Below are 26,302 nucleotides of genomic sequence, written 5' to 3'. Positions count from 1 at the left end.
TTGAACCACAAAGACCTCGACATCTTCTGGTGAGGAGAAAACGTAAATCTCTCCAGCACTACTCCAGTTTAAGCTTTGCCTGGTATAAGAGAGCATGCGCCAAACCCATTTCATGTAAATTTGGCTTGACCTTTGCAAAGCCTTGTGCTGCTTTATGGGAGAGGGTGGTATTTGGTACAAAATCCAGTCTTTGCCCTTTTTGAAAATTTGACCCCTTTTATTTCCTGCTACTTTTATGATATTGTGTTAGAGTACAGATCAGAATGGAAAGTCTTTGTTGATTGGTCTGTGAATTTGTCACAGAATGATCCTTAACTGAAATAAGCAGAAGTCTTCAGATAATCTTGGAAATTCCCTGAGTAATCTAAAAATTACTTTTTATTACCCTATCTACCATCTGAAATATTATATACTCTAATTCGTCATCCTAAATATTAGATTCTCAGTTTTCTTTTTAATTTCCAAAGGCCACTACTTCTCATTTTACCAGGTTATTTATTTTAGCTTTTAGTCAGTTTCTTAAGTTAAAAAAATTTTAAGAAATACTTTGTTATAGGACTGAAAAACTTCTCTTGCCTTTTTTGGGGGTGGCGTTGCTGGTTTAGAATCTGCTTATATATATATACTATTTTCTTCCTGGAGAGTGACATAAAAATGATAATTAATTATAATTAACTGACTTCTAATTTGTTTGTGACATTTATTTCATTTAAGAAACCAATTCACATTAAAAAAAATCAAATGCAAGTCTTCAAACAGGAATGAAATAGCAATACACTTTAAATTCATTATGAAGTTACCACTTATGTATCCCAAAGATGTTTTAACATGTATGGGTTCAGTAGAGTGAAATTTATGCCTAACAAAAGAGTAAGCAGGGTTTTGATGAAGAACCGAAAACATAGTTGACCTTTTGTTAGAGGTTATGGATTTGGTAACTTTTATCTTGAAATGAATTCCCAAGTACTTGGAGGTTTGCATGCTTCATAGGTGTGATTTTTAGTAGTCTTCAAGTAATTTTGGTTTCTAGAACATGTGCATAAATAGTAGAAGCTTAAAGTTAATGAAGATCTTCTATCTAATCATATTTGTCTATTCATTTTCACTAAGAAGGTTTAAGCAATGAAAGGGTATCTGTCAATGAGGCATCTTAGCTTGTGAACCTTCACTGTTTGGTATTTTACTTAAAAAGTAGCTTCATAAAATTTTATTGCCTTTCCTAGTTTATAGCCTCTTTGAATAGTTTATACTTTCAGTCTTTCAGACAAATCTCCATCTTAACAGTACTCATAATGCTTTCTTTGTGTGTGTCTAAGATATGTGTGTTTATCAGAATATTAGAATTATAATGGTAGAACTGGTATAGTTATGGAATTCTTTATGGAAGGAATATTGATATTTTCTCTAATACCAACTTTTAACTTTCAAAAGAGGCTATATTTCAGTATTTCTAGAATAGTCATATCATCTATTTTCTAAACCAAGACCCTTTGAGAGTGAAAAAATATGCTGTTTAGGCAAGCGGCCTAAACCAGGACATGTGATCACACTTAATATAACCTATTTAGCCTAGTTATGATGTTTTAGAGTCTAGTAAGGGAAGTGTATAAAGTATTGCTACAGTCCATGGGGTTGCAAAACAGTCAGACATGACTTAGTGACTAAACAAAAGGAAAATACATTATTAACTCAGTAGTTCTCAATTTTTTTGTTTATCAGAATGACTGGTATGATATTACTGGTTTATGATATTAAACCACCACTTAGTGATTCTGATTCACTAAGTTTGTTGGTAACCTATTTTTGATTCATTTTCATTGTTTATTCAGAAGACTAGTCAAGGTTGACAACCACAGATATAAACTAGTAATTCTCATTCATGAACAAATATGATGAAAATAAATCCTATAATTTATAGTCTATTGGTTATGATAATCCATGTGTAAATTTGTTTTTTTCAAGTAAAACTTTATTACTAATGATGAAATTCAAACTTTCAAGAAAAAAATTAGAATTTTTTTTTTAACAAAATGGATTATAAGCCACACAGCAGTTCTCAAAGGGTGCTGTATGACTTATATTTGTCACTGTGGGCTGACAGCTTGCTAACACTTAAAAGACTATAGTGATGAGACTATAGTGTGGTGATATTAACAAATGTGATTTTTGGTATTGTTAATAAAATGTGTCAGTATAAAAACAACCATATAATTTAGGGAAGAAAATTTACTTCTTTACATGGAATCTATTTTAGTTGATAAACTCTAAAGTTATCTTTAATAAGTTAAGAAAAATGAACAGTAGATTGCTAATTATATTATTAACATATTATGTCACACACAAATGTTATGGGCAACATTTACTGTATAAAATAACTTTTAGTGACTTTTTTCTGTTCTGCATTGTTATGAGCATTTTTTTTCTTTTTCAACTTAGACTTTTAGCACTTAAAAATTGGATCATATAGGATGTTCAGTAACTGTACATACTTTTAAAGAAGTAAAAGGAGTGTGGTTTATATTTTTTGAAGGTGGTTGTTTATTCTTTACTTCCTCTGAAATGGATTGTTTGATTAACTTTATGTCTGAGCTAGTGTTGTACAGTTACTTTGTTGAACTAATGTTACAGATATGTATGGAACAGGAAAAGATAGTTTTTTTGGGGGATGGTGTTCATTCTTTAAGAAGTAGAAAATAAAATGAGAGAGTGATGGTGTGATCACTCACTTACAGCTAGACATCCTGGAGTGTGAAGTCAAGTGATGCCTTAGGAAGCATCACTATAAACAAAGCTAGTGGAGGTTGTGGAATTCCAACTGAGCTATTTCAAATGCTAAAAGATGATGCTGTGAAAGCACTGCACTCAATATGCCAGCAAATTTGGAAAACTCAGCAGTGGCCACAGGACCTGAAAAGGTCAGTTTTCATGCCAATCCCAAAGACAGGCAACGCCAAAGAATACTCAAACTACCGCACAATTGCACTCATCTCACACGCTAGTAAAGTAATGCTCAAAATTCTCCAAATGAGGCTTCAGCAGTATGTGAACTGAGAACTTCCAGATGTTCAGGCTGGATTTAGAAAAGGCAGAGGAACCAGAGATCAAATTGCCAACATCCGTTGGATCATAGAAAAAGCAAGAAAGTTCCAGAAAAACATCTGTTTCTGCTTCATTGACTACACTAAAGTCTTTGACTGTGTGGATCACAACAAAGTGTGGAAAATTCAAGAGATGGGAATAGACCACCTTACCTGCCTCTTGAGAAACTTGTATGCAGGTCAAGAGGCAGCAGTTAGAACTGGACATGGAACAACAGACTGGTTCCAAATTGGGAAAGGAGTGTGTCAAGGCTAATATATTGTCACCCTGCTTATTTAACTTCTATGCAGAGTACATCGTGTGAAATGCTGGGCTGGGTGAAGCACAAGCTGAAATCAAGATTGCTGGGAGAAATATCAGTAACCTCAGACCACCCTTATGGCAGAAAGTGAAGAGGAACTAAAGAGCCTCTTGATGAAAGTGAAAGAGGAAAGTGAAAAAACTGGCTTAAAACTCAACATTCAAAAAACAAAGATCATGGCATCTGGTTCTGTCACTTCATTGCAAATAGATGGGGAAACAATGGAAACCGTGACAGACTTTATTTTCTTGGGCTCCAAAATCACTGCAGATGGTGACTGCAGCTATGAAATTAAAAGACACTTGCTCCTTGAAAGAAAAGCTATGACCAACCTAGACAGCATATTAAAAAGCAGAGATATTACTTTGCTTACAAAGGTTCATATAGTCAAAGCTATGGTTTATCCAGTAATCATGTATGGATGTGAGAGTTGGACCATAAAGAAAGCTGAGTGCCAAAGAATTGATGCTTTTGAACTGTGGTGCTGGAGAAGACTCTTGAGAGTGCCTTGGACTGCAAGGAGATCAAACCAATCAATCCTAAAGGAACTGAATCTTCATTGGAAGGACTGATGCTGAAGCTGAACCTTCAATACTTTCGCCACCTGATGCGAAGAACTGCCTCATTGGAAAAGACTCTGATGCTGCCAAAGACTGAAGGCGGAAGGAGAAGGGGACGATAGAGGATGAGATGGTTGGAAGGCATCACCGAGTCGATGGATATGAGTTTGAGCAAGCTCCAGGAGTTGGTGAAGGACAGGGAAGCTGGCGTGCTGCAGTCCATGGGGTTGCAATGACACTACTGAGCGACTGAACTGAATTAAATAGAAAACTTGTTTTTTTCTGAGGAATTTTTGGGAAATTGATTGCTGCCATGGGACAATGTCAAAGCTTCATCTGCTTACCCTTTTCTTAATTAAATTCTCATAGGACATAGTCAGTTTTCCTCTACCTCCTAATAAATATTTGTTTTAATAATATAATACTTAATAATTTTAGATGAAAATTTTACTCCCAGTACATTGGTTTAATACTAAAAGAGCTTAAATTTCTTGGGGGAAAAAAAAAAAAGAAGCCTAGTAGATATTCATCATTCCCCCTTTCCTGTAATACATGGTAACTTAACAGTTTTATATTTCCAGGCTATAACCTTGCTGTTACTCTTTTCTCTTTTCATTCATTCTTTCACTCAGGAAATTATTGGATATCTATTGAATGCCAGGCCAGACATTGTTCTTGGTATTTGAGATAGATAAACAGTTAGTGAACAAGACAAATAATCTAGAGGTCATTTTCTAGTTGGAGAAGGCACATAATAAAAATATTAGGTAAATGATAAAGTGATAAGTGCTGTGGAAAAAGGAGAGCAGGGTAAAGAGTTTGCTGTTGTGTGTAGGACTTAATTAAGGTGATCTTTACTGATAATAGGGATGTAGTTTATTATAGATGTGTGAGTCAGTTTGATTTATATGGTTTTGTTCCTTAATGTTCTTTTTCTGCCAGTTAACCTGGGACTATTTCTTCTCTGCTTTTAGTGTTCCTGTCTAATCACCATTTTAATTTCAGTACTTAAGTGTTCTACAAGGTCATTGTAAGATATAAAATGAACTAAATCTGATAACACTCCTGGAAGAGCTTGGGGACTAATGTTCTGTAACTTGTTTGAGTGGTTCCCCCTGCTGGCGTAATTGACAAAGGTGGCCAAATGTAGATTTAATCCGTAATGTAAAAAACCAACCATGACTAGTTTGAGTTTTTCTCCTTTGTTTTGTGTTAAAGATCTAACAGTTCATATATTTTTCTATGTATTTGTTGCTCAAATGAATCAAATGACTGACTTCACTGGCAGCTCGATCAGTTATTTAACTTGATGATCACTTAAATATGGGTAATGGATGGTGCCTCATGTCTCTGTAGCCCTTTGAACTAGATTATCAATCACTTTAAGCTAAAAGTAAATATAAAAAGGAAATTAATGTGAAAAATTGAAGAATTCTCATTCCTTTTAATACGTTTGGAATTATCAGAGATGCTTACAACTTTATAGTTTTGGGGATACTTAGATATTAACCTGCTTCTACCTTGCATTCAGAGTTGGTAGTAGAATAGCTCTGATTTCGAAGTTTCTGCTTATATATTCTGCTTTGTACTGCTCCATTATATATGTTTGAAATTAGTAATATTAGAAAAATTTATGGAAAACTAATGCCTTAAGGACTAAACTGATGATTAGGAATATTGATGAAGGATTGATATAATGTTATTTTTCTTAAAACCTTTCTTGAAGAAAGAGGTATATTATAATCAGTGGTTTTGGCACAAAAATATATGACTTCTTTTAATGTCCTTAGTTTATGTATTTGTTAACATATTCAAAGCATTTTTAGTTAATAAATAAACGGTTTTATTAAATGTTTTTAAAGGGTCATTTTTCATTTTGATAGTAAAATTGCCCATAATAACTGATTTAGTATTAGTTTTTTGGATAAAGATATACATATTTGCAAAATATAATTGGTACTTGGAAAACTGGACTTACCTTTGTTATCCTTTTCCTTTTGTGCATTAGGCTATTGCGGAGCTGATATCAAGGCCCTGTGCACTGAAGCTGCCCTGATTGCCCTGCGGAGGCGCTATCCCCAGATCTATGCTAGCAGTCATAAACTGCAGCTAGATGTTTCCTCAATCGTGCTCAACGCCCAAGATTTTTACCATGCAATGCAGAATATTGTGCCTGCTTCCCAGCGTGCTGTCATGTCTTCGGGACATGCACTGTCTCCCATCATAAAACCACTGCTGGAAAGAAGCTTCAACAACATCCTAGCCGTCCTGCAAAAAGTGTTTCCTCATGCTGAGATTAGCCAGAGTGACAAGAAAGAAGGTAGTATAAATTCTCTTTTCATATTGTTAAAATGATAAGTATGGGCATAAGTAAATAAATTGAATATCCCTATAAAAGTATTTGTGTGTTACTCTTTTATATTTGCCATGAATATAGGAGATATATCTATTTCATTTGCCACTGTATTCTAGACCTAGCATACAGTAGTTGCCTACTCAGTATGTATAAGAATAATAAATGGATATTTGTTCTGAATATTTGTTTTGTTTATTCACTCTTGGGACTATCTGACTATCTTAATATAGGAGTGTTACCATCTTTAGGAAAGTTGACTGTAATAGTATTGGTTTACATTTCTCTTATTATTATAAAGTGATTATATAAATTGTCATTTATTAATCCTCATAACAATCCTGTGGGGTAGGTACTCTTACTCTATCAAAAATGAAGATATTCACTTATATAGGGTCACTTAGTAAGTTCTAGGTCTTTCTCAAACCCAGGGAGCCCAACTCCAGAGGCAGTGCTCTTAACCATGTTGTTATAATGTCCCTCTGAATTCAGCTCATCATATTGCTATTATTGGCACAGCACTCCGTAGTGTGTGCTAATGGAGTGTAGTTTATCAGTGAGGGAGTAAAGTAGAACCTGATTATAGATGGTCTTGAATTCTGGCCTCATGATTGTATTTGGATTTGAGAAAAAAATAGAAAGCTACTTTAAAAAATGTTACTCATTTATAGGAAAACTTTAGGTTTGTATGCTAATCAAAGTAAAGCCCATGAACTTTGAAGACAGTAATTTTTAAAAATTGTCTTAATTTTTTTTGTTTAGCATGTAGTTTTCACTGTATAGAAAATTGTGAATTATGTTAACATTATAACTGTTATATAGAGTAAATATCATCAGTAATCAATGAATTTTGCTGTTATAAATATATTTTTCAGAAACTTTATTTTTTAGGGTAGATTCTCTTGAAATATCACATTGATTACTTGATTTCTTAAATTTGTCAAATGAGGAGAATAGATACTATGTATGAGCCGTCTACTCTGCCATGAACTGTACATTTCTTGTCTCTGATTTTTGTAATCTAGAATCTGTATATTTTCCCTAACTTTTTTAAATTAAAAAAAAAGCTATGTTGCCTTTAGAAAGTCATAAAAATCTACCTTCTCTTCTGAGAGATTATAACTTCTTTATGTCCATTTGAGAAATTTTTTTATGACATTATTAGCTATGTTTTCTTACCGCTTTTTTTCCCCATAAGTATTAAGTATGCTTTAGATCCTTTTTTTTCTTCATATGCCAGTGGAAGGAATAAATCACTTTGATTATTAATAATATTTTTTAGTTATTTAGGTATATTATTCTGGAGTATTTTGGTCTTTAACATTTTTCTTAGTAAGTGTCCTTGTATATGAATTATCAACCAAATTGTACTTAATTATTTGATTAATTTTTATAGTATTAGTCATGTTCAATATTTGACTTTTAAAAGCCACTGAATTGTGCTCTGTCTGCCAGCACAATTCACGATCTCATTTTAGAAAGCATACTTCTTTTTTTCCTTGTTTTCTTTGGGGAAGGATATGATTTCTGTCAATTTTAATTTCCTCCCATCTCTCCTATACGTGTAGCATTGCTTTTTGTTGAATGAATTGACACTTTTGTTAAGTATGTATGAATTACAGCTATAATACTTTAGGTTGTAGACTAGGTAAATTTTTAAGTATGGCACTCTCAATAGGAATTTTAGTTCCAGTTGTTCACTGAGCAGTAACTTAAGACCCATAAAGAGACTAATGTTATTTGAATGAGTGCGTTTTCTAAGATTGGCTTTTTTGCCACTAAATTCCTGAGTCCTTTCTTAACTAGACTAGATTTTCCTTGAAATATGTGTGTGTATGCCATGTGAGAAAAATAAAGGTCAATTTATTCCTTGTTGCTTTTGTAAGAACTGGGCCATACTTCAATTACTCTATTAATTAAACCATTTTATATTAAATGTACTGGTTTTGGTAAAAATTAACTTAGAGATTCTTAGTAAGCAGGTGAGAACTTTATGAGAGTGCCATGTCTTTTCCAGACTTCTCATAGTTATTCTCCAAAAATGTATCTCATAATACTTAAGTAGTCTGTAAAGGTGAAATAATTACATTGGTTCCATTTATAACTTACTCAGAATACTGTAGTTTGTCAATTTGCCTGGTCAGTTTGTGTTATTTGATGGATAACTTGTTACTGCCACTTGTTTTTTTAATCAGTTTTCCTTAGCTTTGGTAGGTCAGTAATATTAAATGACTTCTTAAGCCTCATAATCTTTGTGTTCTTTTTAAAACAGATATAGAAACTTTGATTTTAGATGACAGTGACGATGAGAATGCTTTATCAATTTTTGAGACAAGTTGTCACTCAGGATCACCAAAGAAACAGTCATCAGCTGCTGCTGTACATAAACCTTACCTTCATTTTACAATGTAAGCAATATATATCAAATTTCTTTCAACTTAGAGTGATTTTTACTACTTTATGGTTAGAATTGCAGTATATTTTTACTTATGGTTATAACCTTAAGGACTTTTTTTTTCTGTTGTTTGGACATAATTCTGGAAAATTTATATTGTGCTTTTGTTTTTGTGTGGTAGTAATTTGGCTTATTGGTCAACTAAAGATATTTTCCCTTAAACTGATTGTGGGATTCTTTTTTTTTTTAAGTAGGGTAGAAGGAAGTCAATCCATGTCCCCAGTATTCTTGCTTTTCGTTTCAACTGAACAGAAATGAAATATTTACTGTGATCTAGAGTATTTTGATTGTAATAAGTTTCACATGATAATTTACGTCTCTAGGGTACTAGAGATTTTGAGTTAGAAATTGCTTAGTAATTAACTCAACAACTTTCTGATTGTCAAAAACCTCATTAGTTTACACATTCTAATTTAGATTATGTTTTTTCTATTTACCTTTACTTATAGTAAAGCAGCTTTTGCTATACACTTCAGTAGGTAAACAATTTTAGTGCTAATGTAATTTTAAAGTAAGTGATTAAATAGTTTTCAAATAGTAACAGCATCATCGCTTGCATTTACATAATTATCAGGATAGTTGAAGAACCATAATGCTCCAGTCAGGTAGGTCTAATAGGACTTTTATTAGAAGACATTGTGTGTATTTTTTTAAGTAATGTTTCTTTAGAGAGATTTTGAATGAATTTAAGTCTTCAACACTAATGAAGTTTCTCTCATGTAGATTTTGGTGAAATGTTAATTTGATTATTTGCATTGATAACCCTTCCTTGTTTTTCAGTTTTTAAAATTAGACTACATCACTTTAATTTACTCTTTAAAGGCAAACTATCCTGTTAGAAACTTTTGTCTTCTACTGGCAAAGCCTTTCTTTTATGCTCTCCGGGAAGTTTTCTTACACTATTTCAGTAATTTTACAAATCTGTTTATTAAGGGAAAACCAAATGATCATTTTTTCCTGACTTTCACCTGGTTAGCTGTGTGTGTGCTATTTGTTTTAACAGTTTTAGTTGTTTGAATTTGAAATACATAGTAGAAGCCAAGAAACTATCAAACGACAAGTTTTTCAATTTTATATTAAGAATATTCTGTCCCTGACTTCATGTATATCAGTGCCATGGTTTATTTTGTTTGACTTAGCCTTTCTGAAGAAATTGCTCTTTTGCATAAGCTTTTCCAATTCATTGGTTTGACTTTGATTTAATAGTGAGACAGCTGTATCCTAGGATGATCTTTTTAAAGAGATGTTTTGATAAAATTAGTTTGTTTATTCACTCATTCTGCCATTTTTTTAAAAAACCCTGTGTCAGGCACCATACTAGCTACTAGAAACATGAATGAGATATAGTTCTTATTCTGGAAAAGTTCTTGTTCTTGCAGTTGACAAGCATTAGGATATGGCTGGTGTTTTGAAAACAGAACTAACAGGCTTGCATAGGGAAGTCCAGAAATGCTTTACAGAAAAAATGGTGACATTTGCTGTCCTTTTGAGTATAGGAGTTAGCATTTGTTGTTTATTACAAACTAGACATGTGGTAGGTGTATAAAGCTGGGGCTTCATATATGGTAATACATATAGGCCTCTCAACAGTCATTTAGCATTTGTGGTATCATCATTTTATAGATGAGGAAACTGAAGTACAAAGAAGTTAAGTAAATTGCCCAGGATCATGCTGCTAGCAGGGGGCAGACTTGGTACTATTTGTTTCCTGGGATCATATTCCTTCTGTTGTACTATGTGGTTTCCAAATTGATTTCTAAGCTTAATAGGTTTTTATGGGTAGGTTGGATGATACGATTTTTCACACTTTCCAAGAAGTATTTACTTTAGAATATAAGCCTTTAATAAGGGTTACACACGTATTTTGTTTTTGTTGATTTGGTTTGGTTTGGCTTTTTTGTTTGAGCAACATGTGTCAGCATGCCAGATTAATACAGAAAAGATGCTGGACAAGTAGAAAGCATGACTTGAATGCTGGTGTCAGTAACACTAGCGCAGGCATTGGTGGTGCATTTCTGTTTAAGGAATAGTTTCCTAAAACTGTTGAAATCTTTTCTTTAGATTTACGATGAAATAGAAGTCAAAGTATTTAAGGCCTGGTAAAGAACGCTTATGATGGAAAATAAGTTTTCTTTCTTACTGTATATTACCATAAAGGGATTAGAAACAGAACTTTCTGAGGTTTTCCAAATGAGAATAGCTTTGTTTTTTCTGATTAGAAAGATGATATACTCTGTAGAGAATTCAAGTAAAAAAGAGCTTAAAGAAGAAAGTAAAATTAAAGCCCAAGCACCTGAAGGTAATATTTGTTAACATTTTGGTGACCACACTTCGGTATTCTTGCTATCCATATAGACAGAACCATATATTACTTTATATAATTTATATTCTTCTGTAAGACTATTAATGTAACTTTTCATACATCACTAATGTATGAAAGGGTTATGTTTCTATTCTCTTTTCATTTCTGAGTGCTTTTTGTCTTTTAAAATCTTTACCAACTAGATAGATGAAAATAATACCTTTTTATTTATATGAATCATTCGTTCTTTCATATAGGCTTTCACTCATGCAGATTTTTTGTCAAAGTGCTTATTGTGTGCCAGATGCTCCAGGTAATTGGATCCATGTTAAAATGCCTGCCCTTATTCAACTTACATTTTAGATGGAGACAGACAGTAAAACAGTAAGCATGCTAGATAAAATGTTAGAAGATAACTACTGTGGGAAAAAATGTAGAGAGCACTCAGAGATAAGGGAATCTTTGGGAGTAAGATGCATTACAGAATATCCTTGGATATATTACATTTTGGCATATATTTGCCATATTTAACTTCAGGAAGTTGTGCTCTTTTCCATTGTCACTATTCATGAGAATACCAATTTTTCACCATCTACTTACTAATAAGAGTATTATAATCTTCAGTTTACCAATCTGATAGAGAAATGATGTTTCTGAGTATTTTCATTATTTGTCACCTTTGACAGCAACTACCAAGTCTTTCTCAAGCCTCCATCACTTTTGAGTTTTAAGCTTTGTCCAGCTGCCTGTCACCCTGTGTTGTGTCACAGATCTTTCGGTGTGTGCTTGCTTGTGTCTCTCCTTCTCTTCCCATCAGTCCTCTGAGCTACTATCCATTCAGTTGTCCTGACTGAAATTGGACACCATTCTCAACTCTTTCTCTTTCTTCCCTTCTATATCCAGTAAATGACCCAGTCCTATAGGTTCTTCTTACTAAATAAGTCTAATCTCAAGCTCTTCCTTCTACCTCCTCTGCTACTATTCTTGTCTACACTGTTATTAACATCTCATGCCAGAGTTATTATATAGCATACCTCTAACTGATCATCTTTCCTACTGTTTCAGTTCAGTTCAGTTCAGTCGCTTAGTCGTGTCTGAGTCTTTGCGACCCCATGAATCGCAGCACGCCAGGCCTCCCTGTTCATCACCAACTCCTGGAGTTCACTCAGACTTGTGTCCATCGAGTCAGTGATCCCATCCAGCCATCTCATCCTCCGTCGTCCCCTTCTTCTCCTGCCCCCAACCCCTACCAACATCAAAGTCTTTTCCAATGAGTCAACTCTTTGCATGAGGTGGCCAAAGTACTGGAGTTTCAGCTTTAGTATCATCCCTTCCAAAGAAATCCCAGGGTTGATCTCCTTCAGAATGGACTGGTTGGATCTCCTTGCAGTCCAAGGGACTCTCAAGAGTCTTCTCCAACACCACAGTTCAAAAGCATCAATTCTTCGGTGCTCAGCCTTCTTCACAGTCCAACTCTCACATCCATACATGACCACTGGAAAAACCATAGCCTTGACTAGACGGACCTTAGTCGGCAAAGTAATGTCTCTGCTTTTCAATATGCTATCTAGGTTGGTCATAACTTTCCTTCCAAGGAGTAAGCATCTTTTAATTTCATGGCTGCAGTCACCATCTGCAGTGATTTTGGAGCCCAAAAAGATAAAGTCTGACACTGTTTCCACTGTTTCCCCTTCTATTTACCATGGAGTGATGGGACCAAATGCCATGATCTTCGTTTTCTGAATGTTGAGTTTTAAGCCAACCTTTTCACTCTTCTCTTTTACTTTTATCAAGAGGCTTTTTAGTTCCTCTTCACTTTCTGCCATAAGGGTGTTGTCATCTGCATATCTGAGGTTATTGATATTTCTCCTGGCAATCTTGATTCCAGCTAGTGTTTCTTCCAGTCCAGCGTTTCTCATGATGTACTCTGCATATAAGTTAAATAAGCGGGGTGACAATATACAGCCTTAACGTACTCCTTTTCCTATTTGGAACCAGTCTGTTGTTCCATGTGCAGTTCTAACTGTTGCTTCGTGGCCTGCATACAGATTTCTCAAGAGGCAGGTCAGGTGGTCTGGTATTCCCATCTCTTTCAGAATTTTCCACAGTTTATTGTGATCCACGCAGTCAAAGGCTTTGGCATAGTCAATCAAGCAGAAATAGATGTTTTTCTGGAACTCTCTTGCTTTTTCCATGATCCAGCGGATGTTGGCAATTTGATCTCTGGTTCCTCTGCCTTTTCTAAAACCGGCTTGAACATCAGGAAGTTCACGGTTCACGTATTGCTGAAGCCTGGCTTGCAGAATTTTGAGCATTACTTTACTAGCGTGTGAGATGAGTGCAATTGTGCAGTAGATTGAGCATTCTTTTCCATTGCCTTTCTTTGGGATTGGAATCAAAACTGACCTTTTCCAGTCCTGTGGCCGCTGCTGAGTTTTCCAAATTTGCTGGCATATTGAGTGCAGTACTTTCACAGCATCATCTTTCAGGATTTGAAATAGCTTAACTGGAATTCCGTCACCTCCACTAGCTTTGTTCGTAGTGATGCTTTCTAAGGCCCACTTGACTTCACATTCCAAGATGTCTGGCTCTAGATGAGTGATCACACCATCATGATTATCTGGGTCGTGAAGATCCTTTTGTACAGTTCTTCTGTGTATTCTTGCCATCTCTTCTTAATATCTTCTACTTCTGTTACGTCCATACCATTTCTGTCCTTTATCGAGCCCATCTTTACATGAAATGTTCCCTTGGCATCTCTAATTTTCTTGAGGAGATCTCTAGTCTTTCCCATTCTGTTCTTTCTCTATTTCTTTGCATTGATTGCTGAAGAAGGCTTTCTTATCTCTTCTTGCTATTTTTTGGAACTCTGCATTCAGATGCTTATATCTTCCCTTTTCTCCTTGGCTTTTCACTTCTCTTGTTTTCATAGCTATTTGTAAGGCTTCCCCAGACAGCCATTTTGCTTTTTTGCATTTCTTTTCCATGGGGATGGTCTTGATCCCTGTCTCCTGTACAGTGTCACGAACCTCATTCCATAGTTCATCAGGCACTCTATCTATCAGATCTAGGCCCTTAAATCTATTTCTCACTTCCACTGTATAATCATAAGGGATTTGATTTAGGTCATACCTGAATGGTCTAGCGGTTTTCCCTGCTTTCTTCAATTTCAGTCTGAATTTGGTAATAAGGAGTTCATGATCTGAGCCACAGTCAGCTCCCGGTCTTGTTTTTGTTGACTGTATAGAGCTTCTCCATCTTTTGCTGCAGAGAATATAATCAATCTGATTTCAGTGTTGACCATCTGGTGATGTCCATGTGTAGAGTCTTCTCTTGTGTTGTTGGAAGAGGATGTTTGCTATGACCAGTGCATTTTCTTGGCAAAACTCTATTAGGCTTTGCCCTGCTTCATTCCGCATTCCAAGGCCAAATTTGCCTGTTACTCCAGGTGTTTCTTGACTTCCTACTTTTGCATTCTAGTCCCCTATGATGAAAAGGGCATCTTTTTTGTGTGTTAGTTCTAAAAGGTCTTGTAGGTCTTCATAGAACCGTTCAACTGCAGCTTCTTCAGCATTACTGGTTGGGGCATAGACTTGGATTACTGTGATATTAAATGGTTTGCTTTGGAAACAAACAGAGATCATTCTGTCATTTTTGAGATTGCATCCACTTACTGCATTTCAGACTCTTTTGTTGACCATGATGGCTACTCCATTTCTTTTGAGGGATTCCTGCCCGCAGTAGTAGATATAATGGTCATCTGAGTTAAATTCACCCATTCCAGTCCATTTTAGTTCACTGATTCCTAGAATGTTGATGTTCACTCTTGCCATCTCCTGATTGACTACTTCCAATTTGCCTTGATTCATGGACCTGACATTCCAGGTTCCTATGCAATATTGCTCTTTACAGCATCGGACCTTGCTTCTATCACCAGTCACATCCACAGCTGGGTATTGTTTTTGCTTTGGCTCCATCCCTTCATTCTTTCTGGAGTTATTTCTCCACTGACCTCCAGTAGCATATGGGCACCTACTGACCTGGGGAGTACCTCTTTCAGTATCCTATCATTTTGCCATTTCCTACTGTTCATGGGGTTCTCAAGGCAAGAATACTGAAGTGGTTTGCCATTCCTTTCTCCAATGGACCACATTCTGTCAGACCTCTCCACCATGACCTGCCCATCTTGGGTTGCCCCGCGGGCATGGCTTAGTTTCATTGAGTTTCATTTCATTGACAAGGCTGTGGTCCTAGTGTGATTAGATTGACTAGATTTCTGTGAGCATGGTTTCAGTGTGTCTACCCTCTGATGCCCTGTTGCAACACCTACCATTTTACTTGGGTTTCTCTTACCTTGGGCGTGGGGTATCTCTTCACAGCTGCTCCAGCAAAGTGCAGCTGCTGCTCCTTACCTTACTCCTACTGTTTACCTTCTTTCAAAAACTCTTTCCTCTACTGATATGCTGAGTTAGAGTTACCATCCAGAAACATATGTATGCTTACGTAACTTCCCCTGCTTGAGCATCTTTTTTTAAAAAAAATAATTTTATATATTTACTTATTTTGGCTGTGCTGGGTCTTCATTGCTGGGCAGGCTTTTTCTCTGTTGCACTGCATGGGGGCTATTCTCTAGTTGCAGTGTGCAGACTTCTTGTTGCAGAGCATGGGCTCTTGGCGCACAGGCTTCAGTGGTTGCTGCACATGGGCTTAGCAATTGCGGCTCTTGGGCTCTAGAGCACAGGCTCAACAGTTGTGGCCCAGGGGCTTAGTTGCTCCATGGCATGTGGGATCTTCGAGGATCAGAGACTGAACACGTGTCTCCTGCATTGGCAGGCAGATTCTTTACTATTGACCCACCAGGAAAGCCCTACATAAGCATCTTAATGTTTCCTCATTGTCTTCAGTGAGGACATGGCTTTTAACATGGCTTAGAGAACCTATCATAGCCCTTTGCAGTCTGATTCTCTTTCCCAATTCCCCTCCCTTACCTCAATATCTTTACCCCTACATTGTCCTAAAACCTTGAAAGAAGCTGGCTGTAATGAACTATATCCACTACCCCAAAGAGCCAAGAGATTTTTTTGGCCTCTGTTCCTTTGTACATCCTGTTTGTATTTCTTGAAATTCATGCTTTCTGCCTTTGATCTGTTGGAGTTTTGTGCTACGTAGCGCTTTTTCAGGAAAGCTATCTGTGGGTCTCTAATAGCACCATGTACTAAAAGGTTGTTACTTATTAATTTATTTCCTTTTTCCAATAAATACACTGAGTCATGATCTCTGTAGTAACAGTGTATTGGTGGATACTTTAGGCCACGGCATTCAACATAGGAAGCAGTCAAAAATTGTTAAATGAATGATCATTTTTTAAAAGTTACTTCTTTCTGTTTTCTTTTTGAATTGTCTATGTCCTTTGTATAAGAAGGTATTTTTGGTTAAAATACTGTGCATATAAGCTCTTTATGCATTAAAATCAGTCCTGTTAATGGCAAATTTAATTATCTTATTTGATTGTTTGCTGTTTGGTTCAGATTGTAATTTTAAAAAATTTATTGAAGGATAATTGCTTTACAGAATTTTGTTTTCTGTCAAACCTCAACATCAATCAGCCATAGGCACATGTATATCCCCTCGCTTTTGAATCAGTCTCTCATCTCCCACCCCATCCCACCACTCTAGATTGATACTGAGCCTCTGTTTGAGTTTCCTGAGCTATACAACAAATTCCCGTTGGCTATCCATTTTACATATGGTAATGTAAGTTTCCATGTTATACTTTCCATACATCTCACCCTCTCCTCCCCTCTCCTCCCCTTTCCTGAAGTCCCTAAGTCTGTTCTCTATGCCTATTTCTCCATTGCTGCCCTGTACATAAATTCTTCAGTACCACTTTTCTAGATTCCATATATATGCGTTAAAATACAATATTTATCTTTCTTTTTCTGACTCACTTCACTCTGTATAATAGGTTCTAAGTTCATCCACCTCATCAGAACTGACTCAAATGCATTCCTTTTATGACTGAGTAATATTCCATTGTTTATATATACCACAACTTCTTTATCCATTCATCTGTCGATGGACATTTGGGTTGCTTCTCTGTTCTAGCTATTGTAAATAGTGCTGCAATGAACAATGAGATACATGTGTCTTTTTCAGTTTTGGTTTCCTCAGGGTATATGCCTAGGAGTGGGATCGCTGGGTCATATGGTGATTTTATTCCTAGTTTTCTTAAGGAATCTCCATACCATCTTCCATAGTGGCTGTATCAATTTACATTCCCACCAACAATGCAAGAGCATTCCCTTTTCTCCACACCCTCCCCAGCATTTATTGTTTGTAGACTTTTGGATGATGGCCATTCTGACCAGTGTGAAGTGATGTCTGATTGTAGTTCAGATGTAATTTTTGAATAACAAATGTGTTTAGATTTTTATGAATTAAAAATACATGAATCTTTTGTTTTTTTAATTCTATGTTAGAATTCATTTTGTTCTGTGAAATGAGGATCTGTATCCTTCCTATTTTAAAACAATATTTGTGTTATGGTTCATGTTTGTTACATTTATCTTTATGCTTATTATCTTATATAAAATTCTTTCAATTACTGTGATTTGTTTTCTGGGCTGCTATTAAGTTCCATTAATCAGGGTTTCTTTTCTCTGGTGTATTATACATTCTGTTATTCTGTTCTGTACTATGTGTCAGTATAAAGTAAGGCACATCTTAATGTACTGTTTTAGAACCTGGGCTTTGCAGTTATATGGACACCAAGTTGTATAATCTTATAGCGAACTTCTCTGAGCCTTGGGTTTGTTACTATTTAGTAAGAGGAGACTTATGTATTTCATAGAATTGTTAAGAAAATTAAACAAGAAATCTGTATGAAGTGCTAGTTACTAAAATAGGTTTAAATGTTCTGAAATTGAAGCTTGCACACTTTTCCACTTGATATTTTTACTTGATTATTTTTTCAGATAATGTTGCAAGGAAGTTTTAAATCTCCTGCATCAAATTTTATTTTGGGATTTTTGATTTGCATTTTAAAAAATCTATAAAATACCATAAACTAACCATAGTTAACAATAGTGAAAGTGAAAGTCGCTCAGTCATGTCCGACTCTTTGTGACCCCATGGACTATACAGTCACTGTATAGTATTCTCTACAATCCACTGTATTCTCTACAGTCCATGGAATTCTCCAGGCCAGAACACTGGAGTGGGTAGCCTTTGCCTTGTAGTTAACAATAGCTAGGTGTAAATGCATAGGAAGATTTGACATCTGTATTCAGGCCCATGGTGTATTCCAAGTAGTTCTGCATCTCTCTTGTTTAGATTTTTTATTGTTGTTTATGATTTGTGTATTTAGTATTGTTTATCATTTGTATTTTTACAGTTGTGAATAGAATCTTCTTTCCTTTTTTATATTGGTTATTGATGGTGTTTAGGAAAATTGTTTCCATCTTCAGTCTTGTTGTTTTGTTGGTGGTAGGCGATGGCATTGATTAGTTGATCCTCTTGGATTTTCTAGTGTATAATCATGTTCTTTACAAGTAACAGTGTTTGTCCTATTTCTTTCCATTAGTTCCATTTTAAAATTTGCTTTATTATTATTGCATTGCTTAGAATTTCCTGCATTATGTACAGTGATATTAGATAAACTTGTTTCATTTATCTTTTTAGTGGTGCTGTAGAATCTTGAAAATACAAGTTGATTTTGGTTTAATATGTTATCCTAAATTGGCCTTTTCTGGTGTAGGGCTTTAGATGTTATCTACTAAGTTAAGAACAGTTTTTATTGGCCTAGAAACAAAATTGCTGCCACTGAAGAAGTCCTGCTCTTTTTTTTTTCTATTTTAAAAATTGTAAAATATGTATGAAGTCTACCATTAATAAAGAAAGAAACCATTAATAAAGAAAGCCCTACATTTGGAATAATCTTTAGATGTGTATCTCTGTTGGAGAAGTAGAATTCTTAACATTTGACCTTGGATAATTAATAACTGGATCATACTTAGTATCTGAAGCATTTTCCAAGTTAATATATGTGGTATGAGAAGATGAATACCCAGGTATTCTGACTTTCTTTCAGAATGGATTTTTATACTTTTATGTCTTTGTTGTTAATATGGTCAGAGAGATCAATATTTTAAAACTGTAATTAATGAGAAAATGATTCACTGTACTTAAAAAGTGAGAGAGAAGAAAAAGCTCTATTAATTTGGCATTACGTTCTTTTATGTAAATATTTTCCTAATATTTCATATTGATCTTCAGAGTGTATGGTTTTGAAATAATAATTATATCTTATGTGTATTGCAGGTCACCATATCATCAGCCAACCTCTTACAGGCCAAGATTATTGCTGTCTGGAGAACGAGGCTCAGGTCAAACTTCTCACCTTGCTCCAGCACTTTTGCACACTCTAGAAAAATTCTCTGTGCATAGACTAGATCTCCCAGCACTTTATTCAGTTAGTGCCAAAACACCTGAAGAATCATGTGCACAGGTAGGTTTGCACTATATCAGAGTATTTCCAACTTTCTTATTATTTATATCACAGTAGTGTTTGATAGATAAATTTTTTTCAAAGAACAGTAATATAAATATTAACTTTTTGTTGGTTGTTAGCATTCTAATATTAAGGCAAAAGATCCTTTTGGTTTTTTAAAATGAGATCAGTTTTTCCCATGATACTTCATTTTTTTCTGACATTTTAATAATCCTATTTCTTGTATTAAAGCTGTATTAAACAGTATAGAAAGGGAACTTCTTTTTGCCTTTTTTTGATCCTTTTTACAGAGACTTTTTAAACTTCTGTCTGTACTTAAGAGTCTTATCATAGTAAGGGAGATAATATCAAGTTTGAGAAAGCCAAGATTTAAAATTAGTTTAGAAAACTGATAGCAATTTAAAAATTTGTATTTGTTTTAATAATCAAGTGTCAATTTCAATCAATAATCAATTTAATTTTCCAATACTTTATCTTTGCTAGCTTATGAAGCAATTTGACGTTTTAATATATAACTGTGAATTTATTACAAGTGTGTCATGTTGGAACTAGGGGCTAAGGGAATAAGTTTTTTGAACCAAGGGACCATGTCTTCACCATTTCTGTGTCTCTGACACAGTGCCCACCTCATAGTAAGTACTCATTAAATGTTTGAGTGTCATCTTCTTCTTTGACATTTAGCCTATTTTTAGAGATTAAACTACTTGAGTAGTAACACTTAAGAGCATTGCACACTTTTTTTTTCCCTCCAGTTATAGTTCATATATATTTAATGCATATAGTATCTAACTGACAACCATTCTGCACCTTGTAGCAAGATAGATTTTTAAAAATAGTTCATAGTTCAGTTCAGTCACTCAGTCATGTCCGATTCTTTGCAAACCCGTGGACTGCAGCATGTCAGGCCTTCCTGTCCATTTCCAACTCCTAGAGTTTACTCAAACTCATGTCAATTGAGTCGGTGATGCCATCCAACCATCTCATCGTCTGTCGTCCCCTTCTCCTCCTGCCTTCAATCTTTCCCAGCATCAGCGTCTTTTCAAATGAGTCAGCTCTTCGTATCAGGTGGCCAATAGTGTCAGATTTACTTCTCTTTTACTTAACAGTTCTAAACAGTTGTAAGTATATTAAAATAAAGATGGAGCTACATGTATATGTGTGGACCAAAAAAAATTTTTTTTTGCCAATGATATGATTATAGTATTAACAAAAAAACAATTAGGGCCAATAAGGGAATTCTGTAAGGTGGATAATTTCAAAGTTAATGTTGAACTGCATGGGTCCACTTATAGACAGATATTCTTCAGCAGTAACTACAAAACGACAAAGTCTGTGGTTGGTTGAATCTGTGGATGTGGAGAAACTGTAAATCCAGAGGGCCTGACTATAAATTATTCACAGATTAACCCCTACCTGTTCAAGGGTCAACTGCATAATAAAAGGAGAGGTCCCATTTAAAATATTAATAGCAACTAATTTTACATAGGAATTAACAATTAATTTGTATGGCCTAAAAAAAGAAAGCTTAAAAGTCACTTGAGGACAGCTGTATAAGTGAAAAGGCATACCTCATTTATATTTACTATGATTCAAAGTGTATACTCAAATCATATTGCACAGATTAAAATCTCAATGTATTTGTATTTTTGTGGCCTTAGATATGTTGCTTTGGAGAAGGCAATGGCACCCCACTCCTGTACTTTTGCCTGGAAAATCTCATGGACGGAGGAGCCTGGTAGGCTGCGGTCTGTGGGGTCACTAGAGTCAGACACGACTGAGCGACTTCACTTTCACTTTTCACTTTCATGCATTGGAGAAGGAAATGGCAACCCACTCCAGTGTGCTTGCCTGGAGAATCCCAGGGACGGGGAAGCCTGGTGGGCTGCTGTCTATGGGGTTGCACAGAGTCGGACACGACTGAAGTGACTTAGCAGCAGCAGCAGCAGCAGATACGTTGCTTAACCTCTGTGAGCCTCAATTGTCTCATCTATGAAACAAAGATAATGGTACCACGTAAGGTTATTTTGATTATTGAAACAAGCTCATCCAATAGTCTTGGCATACAGTACCCAACAATGACAGCTACCATCCTGTTTATCTCTACTGCTACATACAGCTAGTGACTGGTAAGACTCAACATTGGAGAGCCATGAGTTCTTTTCTAAATTAAGTGCAATCTCAATAATAATCCCCCCCCAACATTTAAGAGGAGACATTAAAAAAAAAAGGCTCTTTTTTTTTTCTCTAGAAAATAAATATGAGCATAGCAAGGAGAATTCTAAAGGAGAAACTGTAATGAGATATCCCTACCAGATGTTTACAGATGTAGTGAAGTGAAGTCATTCAGTCGTGTCAGACTCTTTGCGACCCCATGGACTGTAGCCTACCAGGCTTCTCCGTCCACGGGATCTTCCAGGCAAGAATACTGTAGTGGGTTACCATTTCCTTCTCCAACAGATGTAGTAGAACTGTGATAATACAGTACTTGTACCTGTGCAGGAGTAGACTGACAAACAATGGAACAAAAGTGAGAAATCATGCTTAGGCCTGTGTAGAAATAGAATTTAGTGTCTGATGATGTTAAGTATATGATGATGATGACATTTGATTTCTTAGAATGTGTGTGTACTTAGTCACTCAGTCATGTCTAACTCTTGCGACCCCATAGACTATAGCCTGCCAGGCTCCTCTGTCAGTGAGATTGTCCAGGCAAGAATACTGGAGTGGGTTGCCATTTCCTTCTCCAGGGTATCTTCCCCATCCAGGAATCAAGCCCAGGTCTCTTGCATTGCAGGCAGACTCTACCGACTGAGTTACGAGGGAAGCTCTGTATCTTAGAATAGATAGATTATTTAATAAATAGTCTTAGAAAACTGGCTGGCTCTATGAAGGAAAAAGAAAAACTGGATTTTCTGCCTAAAATTTAGGCCCAGTAAATTCTAGATTGTTAATGAAACTATTAAAGTGTTAGGATAATTCACAAGAGTAGTATATTATCTTGGATATGGGAAAGTAATTTCAAAGCAATATATAGAAGCCAAGAAAAATAAGAACAAAATTGACTTTATAAAATTTTTAAATTACTCATGACAAAAAACTTTTCTTTAAATAAAATTAATAGATATAACCTGGCAAAGATTTGTATTTGTAACACCTGTCAAGAACAAGTTTCCTAGCTGTACAAAAACATATTAAAATCAGGAAGAAGAAAGGATAACAACCTAATAAGAATTGGGAAAATAGGAGCATGCCATTTATAGGGAGAAAAAAGTGGCAAATGCAACCAATAAAATTTTGAAAAGATTCTTTGTCTTACCTATAAGTGGAAAAAAAGCATGTTAAAGCAGAAAGATGCTATTTTAAACAACTATAGACTTGTGAAAATGAAAAGCTTGATGAACTTAATGTTGGATATGTGAGCACTCATACTTGGTGAGTGGAAATGTAAATTTATTTTTTGACCCAGGAAATTTACATTAAGAAACATTTCCTAAAGATACATTAGCTATAAGTATTCACTCTTGAATGTACAGGGGTATTCATCAAAGTATTGTGTAGAATTAGCAAATAATAAGACAAAAAGAAGCAAACTAAATGTCCTTTTTATGGTGGACTGGCTAAAGTATAGTAACAGAAATACTAAGAAGTCTAGCAAGAGTGAGGTAAAAGATTTATATAGGCTGATGTGGAAAGATGAAGGAGATATTAGTGGTCTCCTTATTGTTAGATATTATAAATCAATCCAAGTATGATCTCCTTTGTGTTAAAAAAAAACTTAAAAAATATATGTCCATGTTTATATATAAGTAGAAATTTCATCCAAGAATTACACTCCCCCTCCCCCCCCAAAAAAACCTGTTAAATAATTGTTTTGGTTTAGGGGAAGGAATTTGGAGGATTAGGGGAATGCGTAAACTTTGTCATTTTGGTTTACACTCTGCTATATAGTTTAGAAATTTTTTTCTTTTTACTTGGGTATTTGAAAGTTTCAGGCAAACTGAAAGATAAAATCACTTTGAAGGTAGAACATTTTCAAAGTGAAGAGGGTATTCTCTGTCTAGTTAGTTGTTCCTTATGGCTAACGTGTGTGTATATTCACAGCCATAATACTGGCTTCATGTTAGGTAAGGAAATACTTAGGAAATACATAGTAAACTGTATGTTGATCTTATGGGATCCTTAGGTTTTTTTTTTTCCTGAATCCTGCTTGGCATCATTGGGCTAAATTTGAATTCTAATCGCATGTTCTTTGATCTCGTTCACATATCTTGGCTTTTGATACTTTTTTTTTCATGTTGGTGAGGAGGGTGGAGAGAAGTGTCACTTGGTAGTGGAAAACGACAAAACCCACTGGGTTTGGGGTTATGTTCCATTGCATCTAGTGGGTCAAGACAGCTCATCTCTGCTTTCACCTATGAGCTTTTGGGTTGGAAGTGCAGCCTCTTCTTGAGTGACCAACACATGGATGTCTAATCTGCCCAGACACTGGTTCAATTTTATAGTCCTGGTAGCTGAAGCTGAGACTTTTGACCAGAGACCACATAAACTGTCCCAGTTAATCCCTGACTTTGAATTTTAAGTACATATTTTATTTATGATAATAAAATATACTACAGTCTTTTCCAGAAAACTTTTCAAAAATAGACTATTATATAATGGAACTGAAGAGTTTTTTCTTAATTTGAGAAATTAAGAGATTGACAAGCCTGGGTATAAGTAGGTAAAAAAGCCTTATGGAGAAAGAGCACCTAAGTGCCAGAATACTGAGGAAAGAGAAACAAAAAATCCCTTTTCTCTATCCTTCTCTTACCTATATTCACTTTCTTTTCTTCCCTTTTGGTTTACTTCTCTTGGTAGCTGGTCCTTCTGTAAACAAGATTATCTCTAAATAGATGTGGAATATAAGGGTTTGATCTGTGGCAAGTTATTCTGTGATTTTCTTTACCTCTGCCTCTGAGATGTGTAATGCAAATTAAATTGGGTTGTTTAATATTGCAACATGAATGTGACAGGTAGCTTTAAAGGAAAGAAGTCTTAAATCACCTTTAAAGGTTTGTTTTTATGTGTGTTAAGATGGAAGGGGCAGAAGAGCCCTACTTCATATTTCTTAATGCCATGAGGATCATGTTAAGTTTTATGCTTGTTCTTTAGAACATCCACACACAGCAGATAAATGACAAAACTTTTTCTTCTTCCAAATGCCTCAGCTATTGATTAATTTTATCAGTTGCATGAAAAGTGGTAGAGGAGTTAGTTTCTGCTGGAGGGTTTTCTCATTGTTTCTTAAAGTTTAATGAGAATGAGAATCTCCTGGGGGTGCTTATTAAAATTTCTGATTCTCTGGCTGATTCTGATTCATGAAATTTGAGATGAGCCCAGAAACCTGCGCTTTAAATGTACATCCCAGTTGTTACTATTTTAAGTCTTCAGTAAATAAACACTTAGAAATATAGTTTTAGCTCAGGGGTTCCCAACCCCAGGGCCATAGCTGGTACCAGTCTGTGGCCTGTTAGGAACCAGGCTGCACAGCAGGAGGTGAGTAAAATTTCATCTGTATTTACGGTTGCTCCCCATTGCTGGCATTACTGCCTAAGCTAAGCCTCTTGTCAGATCAGCAGCTGCATAGTAAATGTAATGCACTTGAATCATCTCGATATCCGTGGCCTGCCGCCTGCCCCCACCATGGAAAAATTGTGCCAAAAAAGTCCCTGGTGCCAAAAAAAAGGTTTGAAGAAAAGTTGGGGACTGCTGTTTTTGCTGATTACTGGACAGTAGTTTGACATTTATAACTGAAACAATTGCCAGAGTAGCTCTGTGTGTGAGCATGTCTGTATGTATTTTACTTAGCATTTCATAGTCTTCCAAAGATTCTGAGGGTAGGAGAATGGAAACTGATGTAGCCTGGAAGATTTGTGGTTGTCCCAGTCAGTTCACAAGTAATTATTGAGCCCCTACAGCAAGGCTGGAGATGTCAGTATCCGCAGTAAAAGATTTACTGTGTTAACACTCTCTAAAAAATAGCAGCTCTAATGAGGTGGACAAATCTAGAGCCTATTATACAGAGTGAAGTAAATCAGAAAGAGAAAGACAAATATCGTATATTAATGCATACATATGAAATCTAGAATGATGGTACTGATGAATCTATCTACAGGGCAGCAGTGAAGAAATAGACATAGAGAACTTTCAGAAGCTGGGAGAGAAGATGGGATGATTTGAGACTGTACCATTGAAACATAGAGACTACCATATGTAAAATAGATAGCCATTGGGAATTTGCATATGATTCAGGGAACTCAAAGCTGGTGCTCTGTGACAACCTAGGGGGTGGAATGTGGAGGGAGGTGGGAGGGAGGTTTAAGAGGGAGAAAACATGTGTACCTATGACTGATTCATGTTGTTGATGTATGCCAGAAACCATCACAGTATATTAAAGTAATTATCCTCCAATTAAAAATAAAATGTTTTAAAAATTGCAACAACTCTGAGTCCCTTTTACTGACTTTTTCAGATGTTTTTTTTTTTTCCCTCTTGTATTACTTCCATTGCTGATTTAGGGAAAAAGTGATTGATGAATGTGTTACTTAATTGCTTTCATTACTATCGAGGTATAACTGAGTAGATAAATTTAAATATAACCTGTCAAAAGCTTTGGAGTTTGGGTACTGTATGTTGTTACGAGTAATTTCACATGGTCAGTAAGGTTTTTTGGAGGGTAAAAAT

General features: G+C 35.5%; 1 protein-coding gene across 6 annotated transcripts in view; it reads left to right on the top strand.

The window, feature by feature from the left end:
* The window catches only part of ATAD2B (ATPase family AAA domain containing 2B), a 153,558-nt gene that overhangs the window by 55,483 nt on the left and 71,773 nt on the right, over positions 1-26,302 (top strand). For all 6 annotated transcript variants that reach the window (XR_009599768.1, XR_009599767.1, XM_042245844.2 and 3 more), the window contains 3 exons: positions 5,969-6,280; positions 8,586-8,721; positions 19,390-19,576. Coding sequence is in view for 4 of the 6 variants with exons in the window: in XM_042245844.2 (XP_042101778.1) it covers positions 5,969-6,280; positions 8,586-8,721; positions 19,390-19,576 (635 nt within the window). In the remaining 2 variants the exon portion in view is untranslated. The remainder of the gene's footprint in view (positions 1-5,968; positions 6,281-8,585; positions 8,722-19,389; positions 19,577-26,302) is intronic.

Source organism: Ovis aries, chromosome 3, assembly GCF_016772045.2.
Source record: "Ovis aries strain OAR_USU_Benz2616 breed Rambouillet chromosome 3, ARS-UI_Ramb_v3.0, whole genome shotgun sequence".
NCBI lineage: Eukaryota > Metazoa > Chordata > Mammalia > Artiodactyla > Bovidae > Ovis > Ovis aries.
This window is presented reverse-complemented; position numbering and strand designations above follow the sequence as displayed.